Raw genomic sequence first — 12,113 nt, forward strand, 5'->3', positions numbered from 1 at the left:
CGGCGCTGTCCCTGCTATGACCACCGCCCACTCCACCAAGGTCCACGTTCCCGTCACCACCATCACCGACACTCTCACCACGATTGTGCCTTGCAAGACCCGAACTACCAAGACCTTCCACCCTCCTACTACTCCCCCTCCTGCTCCCACAGTCACAATCGTCGACACCACCACCTACTGCCCCGAGGAGGGAAAGACTGCTCAGCCTTCCAAGGGCCAGTCTACTTTCCAGGTCGTGACCACTGCTTCCCCTCGCACCAAGGCCTATGAGGTCCCCAGCCACGCTGCTCCTACTACCGAGGGTGAGGAGAAGCCCACTGCTGTGGTCCCTGTCCCCGGAAAGCCCACTGGTGGATACCCCGTTCCCGAGAAGCCTACAGCTGGATACCCTACTCCTGAGAAGCCCACCGGTGGCAAGCCCGTCGCCCCTCCCGCTCACGGTGTCCCCTACCCTCCTAGCAACGGAACCGTCTCCAGTCACGTTCCCGTCTACCCAGCTCCTGTTCCCACCACCGCCGTCCCCGTGGCTCCTGGTACTACCGCTGGCTACGCGCCTCCTCCCGTTGTCTCCCAGCCCGGAGTTGTTCCTCCCGCTCCTTCGGCTCCCGTCGGCACTCCCGTCCATACCACTCCTGTTCCCGTCAGTGGTGCCAGCGTGGTTCGCACTGGCTTCATGCTGGCTCTCCCAGCTGCCCTTGCTTTCTTCATGTAGATGATAAAACGGTTAAGATTACAGGATCTATGTATAACATTTAGGCGACGGGACTTGGATTAGCAATAGTTCATGGTTTCTTTAATTTTTAATATTACTATGTCAACCAAATGGTGTGGTGTCTTTTGTGGTGAACATTGACTTTCCACTTTATGTCTCTGTGGTATGTTTGAGGCCTGACTTGATACTTTGCTGTCGATAGGCGAGGATGTCAAGCTACGTAAAAATAATTAGAAGCCGTCTCCCCGGATGTCAAACCTGGCATCCGATCTAGATCTCGGTAGCCAACAGTGTAGTAGTCTGTAATGATGGACTTCTCGTCAGATTTTACGTGCTGAAAAGCAGTACCAGACATGACTGGGGGTAGATCGATATCAATCACTGAAAGGTCACAAAAGAGTGGTGCTTGTAACTAAGTTCAAAGCTCCTCAAAATATCCTGGGATATTATAGCCTCCAATTGGTCCTTAGTCTGCCATTTTTCATCCTCATCATCTCATGGCTTCTCAAACTCTGTGATCAATAACAAGCTTCTCGCGACTTACCTTCCCATTCCAAACATCACGAATTCCCTGAATCCCCTCCTCCACTCCCTTCAAGATCCTAAACCTCGGCGCCTCCCAATACTGTTCATGGTTCTCAGCCAGCCAGTGAATACCCTGTTCAATACGCTTCTGCCACTCAATGATCCTATTCTCCTCCCTCTTTCTCTCCTCGTCACTTCGATCTTGAGCATCAACTGCAAAGTCAACTTGTTCAACAACCCTGACGCTCAAAGTAAACTTCCATATCGGGTCCTTCTTGACGAGAAGAGTTGATACCAGACGGAGGTCTTCTGAGGGTACGTTGGGATCACAGCACTGCCGGGAAAGGGCTGGTGAGCTTTGATCGTATTTACCCTCCAACGCCTTTTCTTCTTCCGGCGTAAGACCTTCAAAGACACCAAGACCAGCGCAAACTGTGTCGAAGACAGTCTTGAGCGACTTGTCGGACTTTTTCAGATATGCACGTATATCCTTCACAGCAGTTGCGCTTCGATAGTTAAAGACCTCATCTGCACCAAGCCTCTTCAAAGCTTCGTGATTCTGAGGCGAGGCAGTCGTGATAATGGGACTGAAGCCAGCTGCCTTGGCAATCTGGATAGCAGCCTGACCTACAGCACCAGCACCGCCCCAGATAAGAATCGGCTCATTCTTAGGATCGTCACCAGTGATGCCAGCGAGCGGGAAACCATACCCTGCGACATTGAAGAGAGCATCAAAGGTAGTTGCACTGCCAACGATAGATGTTACAGCGGTGATGGGATCAAGAGGCGCAGGCCTCTCAAAAGCCATGAGAGGTTCCGCTAAGAGGAAACATTGATGAGCGCCGAGATGATTAGGTCGATGATCATACGGCAACGATTGGCCAAAGATTTCTTGACCGATTTTGAAGGGAGACTCGGGCCCAATTTCTCGGACGATGCCGGCGTATTCGTAGCCAGCGACGTATTCTGACATGTTCATGTAGGAGTGGCGAGTATCGGCTGGGTTGATGGCTGAGTACTGCACTTCTACAAGAGATTGTGCCTTTTGCGGGATGTATGGCTCTTCGATTATTCGGAGTTCATGTTTGCCGTTTGCAAGCATGTAGATAGCTTTGTTTGGACGAGACATGCTGGCGACTATCCTTGATCAAGCATAAAATGTGAGTTGAGTGAATTGACGAGCTCATGTTCTTTCACTACTTTTAAATACTTGGGCATAACGTTGCTTGATGGGTCAACTTTGACCAATCAGCTCGTCGACCATGGAGGTGAAACCAGAATGCTTAACGACCGGAAATTCCGTTCGCATTCGCTTGGCGATAACGTTATACGCCTCCACGTTTCTAACCAAAAAGAGCTTCAATGGCCCTCGAATTGACGCAAGATACGTGGGAAATTGCGACAGGTGATACGAACAGGACATTCAATTAATAATACATCCAACTGACTCTGTGACCGTGGTATGCCAGTATTCAATTGTTATTTGATTGGCTCTTGTGAATAATGTGTTTCACGAGACTACAAGACCCTGATGCTAACAGCAAGCTGTCATCCTAGGCGAGGCAAATGCCTCCACCTAGCTTGACCCTACGGTCTTCTTGCTGTGCCTCTTCTTACTATGCCTCTTCTTACTATGCCTCTTCTTACTATGCCTCTTCTTACTATGCCTCTTAAAGCTATCTACAGTACTAAAAGAGGGAATTCTCTACTAAAAAAGGAGGAGGTTTTCTTTAATCTTTATAGAGGGGATTTTATAACTACCCTCTAAGGGGGCCTACAGCCAGCTTACCTTCAGTGACCCTTCAGGGACCCTGCCAGGGGCCTCCTTAAGCAGAGGGTAACCTAATCTGTTACCTATAGCTCTAGAAAGACTTTCTTCTTAACTAATCTATAAATAGCTTTAAAGAAAAAGGACCCTATAGGTCTAAAAAATATAGGATTAAGCTAATAGCTAAAAAGTATCTAACCTCTAACTAATAGCTAAAGAGCTTTTTTACTAGTATATTTATAACCTAGTGTATTTTAAAGATATAAAGCTAGAAGGTCCTCTTACTACTTTATTCTCAGATTAACCTTGCCCGGCTTTACCTAATTATTCTTAGCTGTTTTTCTTTCCAAGCAAGATATATACTGTATTGTAGTAGAGACTTATTTATCTTTTACAATTAGTTATTAAGTCTCCTGTACAGCAACACTATCCTTTGAATAAAAGAGTCAGTATCATTCGTCCGTTATGAAAACAGAAGGACTATTACAGTCAAAATAGCTGTAAGGCACGATTAGCGTTGAGAGGCGCTTACTGGCAGGACATTTCATGAATTACTGCTGCTCAATTAGCATTTGTTTTGTACATAACTTGGACTTCTTCATATCAGCTTGAAAAGCCGTTCCTGGAATTTTGGATCTTGAGAATCCTTCTGCTCCTGCCAGGTGGTGATGGCCTCCCCTTCCATAATTCCATGAACATAGGTAGTTCCAAGGAATAGATACTCGTCACTAGCCGATGGCCTTTGGCGGACGATATACGGGGTGTCTCCCCCAAACAGAATACACACAAAGTCTCCGGGCTCTAACGAACGAGGGCCAGTGCCAATATAGCCTTTTCCCGTGATGAAGAACTTTCTATGGCAAGAGTACCCAAAATCCTGCGCGAATGTCAAAAAGTCCTCAATGTCGCACGGCATTCTGCCAAGAACTTCCATGTAAGATGATACAGTTTCCATACTGTCTGGATGGAGATGGGCTAGCTTATCGTTCACAAACTTCCTTAGCCCAGGCCTGTCCCAGTCGGGGTCATTTTGTGATATTGGGGGACGAGCATCGATCGCCATCTTGATCAGCTGAAGTATTGCTTTCTGGTATCTCTCGCCATCATCGATCTTGACGAAAGACGCCACAAATGACCGGAAAGCAAAGGCTGTGAAGGCATTGAGATAGGAGTCGTCTGTTGGGCGCTTGCACTCCGTATCAGCATATAACAGCAGGGTCCTGCCTTTTATCATCGTCAAAGCAATTGCTCTGATCATATCCAACCCGTACTGATGTTTCAGTAGTCGTCTTTGATTGGTGACCATACTCCCGATAGCCATGCAATTTAGATCTGGCTTTATATCTTGAGCATAAGACTCTTTGACCTGATCGACGTATAGACCATTCAACGGTAAGACTTGAGTGTTGATTGAAGATTCCAAATTAAGCTCCAAGCCATTTGAAGATTTGAAACCAAAGAGACTCATGTCGCAATAACCAGGAGTCGCCTCGTGTTGCCACCTGGGTGCCCAAAGAGGGAGTCGTTCTTCGTCATTAGGATCTTCCACGTCTGAGTAGTTGAGGACCTTAAGGTTCCTTGTTTCTGATATAACATTCAAGGCAAACTCTGTAAAGACTACTGATTTAGTCTTATTGTAATTTGGTCTAATACCAAAAGTCTTGTCACCCGCGAGTCCGATTAAGGCAAAGATTTTATCGCGGGGGTTGGTCGCGTAACAGTGTTTTGTCGAAGAAAGAAGCTCGAATAGGTCATTCCCCATGTTCCAGAACTCTTCTGAGAAGAGCATGGAAACATAATTCCACTTAACGTGTGGATAAAGACCTTTCGAACCTTTTCTACCCACAGATGAGGCCATAGCCCTCAGATCTGGATGACACATCCCAAGATTCATCGTTGCCCTTTTAAATGACATGAAGTCGGCTTTAGAGATAACGAGATCACCCCATAATAGGGTATACGTGGCTGCGAGTGCAAGTTCTTGTAGAATCCAAACCCTTGAGAAATACGGGGCATTCAATATAGAGTTTAAAGTCTCTATTATATTAAACCTAAAGTGTATTTTCTAACTTAATAACTAACTTATAAACTTAATACTGCTACTACCTTTTAATTACCTTAAACCTTCTTTCTAACCTTTATTTTTAGTAATATTAATATATATATTATTATAAAACTTTTTTTAGGTTAAGCTTTTTTTATATATTAGTATTTCTTAATAATTCTAATAGCTATATACTATACTTATAGAAAGTCTATTTTAATAAACTACTATTTATATATTAAATATAAATATAATTTAAGCTTAATTTTACTAAATTAACTATATAGTTACTTTTTAAGTTACCTTTTTTTCTAATTTTAATAGCCTAAATAATACTTTCTTCTTTTACTAAATAACTTAAGTAACCTTAATAAGAAATCTATTATAAACTATTATATAAATAATAGTCTTATAATTAAAAAAAGCTAACTTAATAAAAAAGTTATTATTTAGTTAATTAAAGTTTTATATAAAGATATACTTTATAATAGCTTTATAATATTACTTAAAGTTAATATAACTATTATTTCTTTATAAAGCTACTTTATATATTAATATAGTTTAAAGTATAATTATAGCTTTATTAATATAATTATTAATATCTAGTATTTAATAAAATTAATATTAATAAAAGACTAGTCTTATTAATATAGTTACTATTTTAAAAATCTAGGATATATATAGTATTAAATTAACTTTTTTTAGCTAAAAGATTAAAGCTTTATATACCTTTAAGGCTAGCTAAAGAGTTATTATTTAAGTTTATATTATATTAGCTTTATATTATAACTATTAGTTAATTATTATAGTATTAATATCTAAGTTATAGGCTAGAAGTGTTATTTGCAGTTAAGGCTTATAGCTAAGAGCTTATTCTAGCAGAGAGAACCTAGTTCAAAGTCTCCCTAGCTGGGGAGTCTCTAGTCGGAAGTCCGAGTTCCTGTAATTGTTCGTTCTTAAGAAAAGCATCTCGCAATACATGTGATCTGTTTTGGGCCAGAATCGCAGTTGCATTGAGTGATGAATTAATAATCAGATGCCCGCTGACGGATCCAGCATTTATAAGCCGGAATAAACACATAAAGGGTTTATGATTTCCACGATTTATCCTAACGAATAGAATATCAAATTTAACGCTCGCCATAGCCATAATGAAAGCACTTGTCTTGAAAACATCGCTCAAAAAGGCAACCGTGGAGAATGTCGATCGCTCAGCTCCAGGTTCCCACGAGATTCTAGTCAACGTGCGCGCGATAGCCCTGAATCCCGTAGACAAACTCTACGTTTCGTCGCCCATTGCAGCACAAGAGAAAAGAATTGTTGGTACGGACTTTGCTGGCGTCGTTGTTGAAGTTGGATCCGAAATCAGTGATTCATCTGATCCCAGAGTCAAAGTCGGAACACGAGTCGCTGGTTTTCTACAGGGCGGTATGAAGTTCATCACTGACTTCGTGAGATAAGACCGATGATTATAGCTTCATCTGTAAAAGATCGTCCTGGAGCCTTTGCAGAATTTATCGCCGTCCCTTATGATCTCGTATGGAAGATTCCTGGCAATCTGACCTTCGAAGAAGCTTCGACGATCAGCATGTGCGGCTTGACTGCTGCTCAGGCTCTATTCAGACGTCTTGGCTTGCCATCTCCATTTTCTTTGGCGCCGAAAGAAACGTTCGGAGGCGATACCAGAGTCACCCACCTCTTCATTTATGGATCATCGACTTCGGTTGGACTATATGCTGCACAGCTCGCTCGTATCGCTGCCAGGGAATCTGGAAAACCTATTCGACTGATAGGGGCAGCTAGCTCATGCAAGAATGAGATGCTTCGGAATGATCCCTACAGCTATGATATCCTTGTGGACTATAGAGATGAGGACTGGGTTCAAAAGGTGAAGGATGCGACAAATGGGAACGGCGTCGATATTGCGCTGGACTGTATCTTGGAGGGCCAGACAGTATATAAAACCCACGAGACTTTGGCTCCTTCGGCGAAGCCCGCAGTCATTCGACGCCCAGTTGGTGGGCAATATGATTCAGCACTACTGGTTGTCAAGCCCGCCTATGGTGCTGTCTGGGAAGGTCTTGGTGTTGAAGTTGGGTATTATAGTAAGTGAATCAACATTAACCACTCAACTCACCCGCAAGTTCGGTCAGCAACTCACTATCATAAACAGACGCTGTCATCCCGGCGAATCCAGATGCGCATGTATTCGCAAAGAAGTTTTATGACTTCTTGAGTAAGCCACTTCCATCGGGCAGGGCGCAACTCGAGCCCAATCCCGTGAGACTGATGCCTGGAGCTCTTGAGAAAGTAACACCAGATGCGTTTCGCCTTCTTGGCACCGGCTTAGTTAGTGAGAGGTCAAAGACTCAGCGACCAGAAGAGTACATGCGCCCAATTAGTGCTGAGAAGCTGGTGTATAGTCATTTGTTTTGAATAAAAAATAGCAGTGCAACACTATCATACCCTCACATCAGTGAAGGACGCGCATAAGAATTCAACTTCATAATCCTACGGGAGAGAATGGCCGATAAATGGCCACATCTGCCCTACATTCAGCTGCTGTCCTAATGTCTAGGAACAGTAGAGTATCTCTCAAGTACTACAATCGTTTCATTCATATACTTCGTAAGTTCCTCCCAATGAGATTCTCCTTTCCATTCATGGTCAATAGTGGCCTGAATGAAACGCAAAATATCCAGGCTAGTATACCCGTTACTATTTCGAATATGTCGGTCAACACCCCAGTTCAGAAAGCTAATTACTGCCACTAGCAGCAAAGAAGGGGAAGGCCCAGCTGCAATTCTAAGTGACTGCACCAGTAAGTCTGGTAAACCTAGGATGAGGTAGTGCAATACTGTCTGTCCCTTTAAGCACACTTGGTTGAGACCGTGTCGACTCATACCGACTAAAAGTTCCATGATTTCTAACAAGTCTGGTACCTCAGAATAAGAGTTTTTTATTACAAGGCAATGCATAGGTGTTAGACCGAGCCTATCAGGCTGGTCAGGTCTACAGCCTAATTGTAATAATATTTTTGTCCTGGAAAGCGTCGAAGGATCCCATGTTCGGAACATGGCACATAAAGCATTGTGGCCTTCCTCGTCTGTGGCATTGATGTTAACGAAGCAATGATCTACTAGGAATCGTATACATTGCTCGAACTCATGTGCAGGTGTACCAAGGGAGCAAGCCGCTTTGAGTTTATCGGAGTGGTCTCCAATGGGAACATTCCACTCTGTGACAAGACAGCTGACAAGATTGAAATTCCCAAATTCTAAGGCAGAATCCAGGGCCAACTGGCCAAATTTCCCGTTTTGCCAGGTGAGATCCCATCCAAGATCCTCTATTAAGAAGCGGCACGCATCCTCAGTCCCATTCAAGGCAGCAAATTCGAGTAAGCTGCCGTCTTCTTTAGAAGCCTTGTCGAGTAGAAACTCCTTGCAGGGTTCTGATTGTGCCATGATTTGCAAGACATGTCTGCCGCAGTAGGATAAAGCCACTTCAAGAGCATTGGTGTGACAACCACGGGCGGCGATGGCATTGGCGCCTGCATCAAGGAGTAAAGTTATGATGTGCTCTTCCTGCTGTTCGCAAGCATCGGTAAGCGCCGTATATTGGAAAACACCCCATTCAGCATCGAGATCAAGTTCTCCATCACTTCTCAAACACCACTTGGTCAATTCGCTTAGAGATAAACGGGCGGACAAATGTAACAAGGGTATAGGGAAAGGATCTTCATAGTCATCGTCGAAATCGTAGAGATTTTGCCACACTTGCCTGGCTTTTGAATCTCCTTGAAAGAACCCCGCGCCTTGCTGCATGACTTGAGTAATGTCTTGTAGTGTGTCGAAGTGGTGAAACCACTTTTCCACAGCATAATAGGCCATTGGATAATCCTTTTCTATGTCATCGATTGATTTACTTTCAATCCCAGGGTGGCCACTGATCTTTTCGAGGTATCTTATCAAAAAAATTGTGGCGTGCTCGTGCAGTTGGGGAATGGCAAATCCTGGTGTATGTAAATCGAGCATCCGATCGGATTCCATGAGGTAATCCCTTGCACTTTGGTGGAGAAATGTCACGGTCTGTATCGTGTAGGATCGTTTGCGGTTGTTTCTTATCTGGAGTAAATGCCCACAAGACCTGACTAGCTCCATGCACACATTTTCGCGCGTCAAGAACCCCTGAGGTCCTATATCGACTGCCTCGCACAGCTGGGGTATTGTTAAAGGGCTCTTAGCGACGAGGATCCAATAGAGAATGCCACGAACCATTCCCCGGTTTTCAAAGTCGATGCTTCGCAGAATCCGCTCGTAAACTGCATCCAATCCAACTGGTAGCATTTCGAGAGATGCCTCAAAATCAAGCAATCTCTGTTTCTGCAAATCTTGAACCATGAAGCTGACCCAGAGAAAAGTCCCCTCGGATTTCTTTTGGAAAGTATCTTTCAAGCTAGACCACATCTCACCGCTGAGTCCCTTCTTTTGAGCGAGTCCCTGGACTTGAAAAGAGATGAACTGATTAATATCCTCGTTTCTAGCATCCATGGTATCTAATTCCATCTTTGAAAACAGCAAAAGAGCTTCAGGTATGTTCTCTGGATATCTCCTGCTGAGGCATACGAGCCTTAGTTTGGGAGATGAGTCTAAGTGTCCCTGACTAAGTCTCTCAAACTTTCGGAGCAGTAGTGACAGAGACTTGGCTTCGCATTCGTCCAGGGCATCGATAACGCAGTATATAGTCTTGTACTCTGACTTGACAATAATGTCTTCAAAGAGCTTCCATAGACTAGTAAATGAGGTCTCTTGAAATAGACGTTGTTTTTGTTGTTTCCACTGCGGTATAATTGTGTTGATAAGGCTTGGTTGGTGTGAAATGAGTTGGTACATGAGGCTTCTGAGAATGCCAACTGCCGTGTTTCTCGATTCATCCTTATTATCGCAGAAGAAGAAAATAGTGACAACGCCCGATTCTTTCTTGGAAATAGCCTCAAGGTGTTTTGAGAGATAAATAGACATGAATGTTTTGCCCATGCCAGGTGGTGCAGATATCCAGAGCAGATGAGGAGGATTCTGGTCCCAACGCTGGAATTTATCTGTCGTTAGAATCCATTTACAAGTACCCTCACAGATATCGCCCTTTGCGTCGAGAATGCTCTCGCGGTCCAGTGAAGAATCTGTGACAAACATTGCTTGCAGACATTCATCTGCGTCGGGACTGATAAGCTCTGAGACTTTGTATTCTTGAACTCTCGCTCGCTTCCGCGACTGCGACAGTGTAGGGGGCATCGAAATCAGAAGTTCTTTGGCATACGCTGCGGCTACCAAAGCTGCGTACTCCTGCCATCCCTTGTTTTTATGAGAATCTGAGTAATCGCAAATACCACGGATCACAAGGCAAGGAAAGGTATCCATTACGCCTGCTGCCTCCATCTCAAAGCAAATGTTGGTAATCTCTTTCGATAATTTGTCTCGAGTAAGTGCATCTTTGATGACTTGGTTCCCTGACGCAACGCGGCCATAGTGGATTACGGGCCGGGTGTGTTGACGAACCGTCCTGACTATAAGCTGAGATATGTCACATCGATCACAGTCTGAACTTGAAGAAGTATGGGGGCACTCATGGTGGAAGAGGCGATCTTCAACCATTGGATTGGCGTAATGAGGGAGGCGAGCCACGCTGTCGGCCAGAATCTAGAGCATTCGATTTTGTCCTCCTATATGGCTGGCCTCAAGCTTTGAAACGACTGTCAGTAGTGCCTGGGGAGGACTTATGGCGTTCGCAATTCGCTGAAAGTGATTGTTGGGCAAGGCTTTCCCCAGATCGTATTGTATGGCATCTGTGCTGACCACGACATCTCCCAGGCGTACGTCAACTGCACCGGGTGCCCCACCGGCGATACCGACCAACAGACGATATTGGAGGTGAGGAAAAGTCCTGTTCATGTTATTCGCAACAATGGCCGCATTGTTATTGCCGTACTGTGCTTTGGGTAGACAAGCAATAACCACATTATGACCATTGATACTTCCGAATTCGTAACAGTTGCTGTCCTGTGGATGCTGGCGAAGTGGCTCATGTCCATGATCTAGCATAGCCCGAGCAGCTGTCATCTCAAGCGGAAGAGCAGAGATCCACCCGACTGTGTAATCATGGTACTCCAAGGACTGAGCGCTATCCCCGCTATCAGCGAGTTGTCGCTTAGGCAGCCAAGACTGCGAAGTCTCGAATGAAGCCATTTCTACGACGCTCTAGAAGCACTACCGTTGGGCGTCTTGGCTTCAAGGCAACAAAACGTGATAATGATGATCATAAGACAGGGAGCAAAAATGAGGGGAAGAGCTGAAATTTCAAAACGCATTGCCTGATTTTTTGCTCAGCCGCACGGATGACCGTGAATATTCATATTTACCAGGATTATGCCATCACTACATGCATATCTACGAGAGCATGCAATCTTGGAGATCGCATACAACTAAACGTAATCAATATTTACATGATTTACCGTCGGTAGGCAACGACCAACAGGAAAAGATCTCTTGTGATCAATCCAATACGAGGCTAGATTCGGCTGGGAAAAGTGACAAATGTCTAGTACCAAGAGACGATCATTGAGTATTGACGATTCGGTTCTTCGGGGTAGTTAACAGCGACATACTAAGCTTAATTGCCAACCTCTAACCAATTAAGGAAATTAATTCAAGCTTAAAAATCAACCATCCGACAGACTTCTCGACAACAAGTGCCGAACCCCCAGGCTAATGTGCTTTATTCCCAGTAAGCTTCACATTACCCCTGTGTGATAGGTGGGAGAATACCCCAGAATATGCATCGCAGCGTCCCCTGCGGAGGTTAAACTTCCGCGTGACCCGAAATGGCATCTCGCTATCGACATGGAACATCACGTACCCCTCTACGCCAAGACGTGCATCCTTGTGCGATGGTTGAATCTAGATATCATCCCCGGGTTTGGGGGATCATCGTCTGGAAAAGCGCACGAATAGTTTATCACTGCTATGATGTCTCTTTAGATATATAAAGGCAGCAAGGGATCGGTTCAG

The 12,113-nt window shown here is 44.5% G+C and overlaps 6 protein-coding genes across 6 annotated transcripts; 2 read left to right on the forward strand and 4 right to left on the reverse strand.

Annotated features, from left to right (window-relative positions):
* Nucleotides 1-16: 16 nt before the first annotated feature.
* Nucleotides 17-712, forward strand: FVEG_17592 (hypothetical protein; the record flags this gene model as incomplete). Its single annotated transcript, XM_018906831.1, has 1 exon — nt 17-712. One exon carries the CDS (start codon nt 17-19, stop codon nt 710-712), a length of 696 nt encoding a protein of 231 aa, XP_018761973.1.
* Nucleotides 713-1,217: 505 nt separating this feature from the next.
* Nucleotides 1,218-2,366, reverse strand: FVEG_13732 (hypothetical protein; the record flags this gene model as incomplete). Its single annotated transcript, XM_018903091.1, has 1 exon — nt 1,218-2,366. The coding sequence occupies one exon, from the start codon at nt 2,364-2,366 to the stop codon at nt 1,218-1,220; it is 1,149 nt and encodes a 382-aa protein (XP_018761974.1).
* A 1,237-nt stretch (nt 2,367-3,603) lies between these two features.
* On the reverse strand, nt 3,604-4,899 carry FVEG_13733 (hypothetical protein; the record flags this gene model as incomplete). Its single annotated transcript, XM_018903092.1, has 1 exon — nt 3,604-4,899. One exon carries the CDS (start codon nt 4,897-4,899, stop codon nt 3,604-3,606), a length of 1,296 nt encoding a protein of 431 aa, XP_018761975.1.
* Nucleotides 4,900-6,200: 1,301 nt separating this feature from the next.
* On the forward strand, nt 6,201-7,485 carry FVEG_13734 (hypothetical protein; the record flags this gene model as incomplete). The annotated part of the gene is made up of 3 exons (XM_018903093.1): nt 6,201-6,477; nt 6,525-7,154; nt 7,223-7,485. 3 exons carry the CDS (start codon nt 6,201-6,203, stop codon nt 7,483-7,485), a joined length of 1,170 nt encoding a protein of 389 aa, XP_018761976.1.
* A 131-nt stretch (nt 7,486-7,616) lies between these two features.
* FVEG_17593 (hypothetical protein) lies at nt 7,617-10,700 on the reverse strand (the record flags this gene model as incomplete). The annotated part of the gene is made up of 1 exon (XM_018906832.1): nt 7,617-10,700. One exon carries the CDS (start codon nt 10,698-10,700, stop codon nt 7,617-7,619), a length of 3,084 nt encoding a protein of 1,027 aa, XP_018761977.1.
* Nucleotides 10,701-10,745: 45 nt separating this feature from the next.
* On the reverse strand, nt 10,746-11,291 carry FVEG_13735 (hypothetical protein; the record flags this gene model as incomplete). The annotated part of the gene is made up of 1 exon (XM_018903094.1): nt 10,746-11,291. The coding sequence occupies one exon, from the start codon at nt 11,289-11,291 to the stop codon at nt 10,746-10,748; it is 546 nt and encodes a 181-aa protein (XP_018761978.1).
* Nucleotides 11,292-12,113: the final 822 nt, after the last annotated feature.

The sequence above is a fragment of the Fusarium verticillioides genome, chromosome 10, assembly GCF_000149555.1.
Source record: "Fusarium verticillioides 7600 chromosome 10, whole genome shotgun sequence".
Lineage (NCBI taxonomy): Eukaryota > Fungi > Ascomycota > Sordariomycetes > Hypocreales > Nectriaceae > Fusarium > Fusarium verticillioides.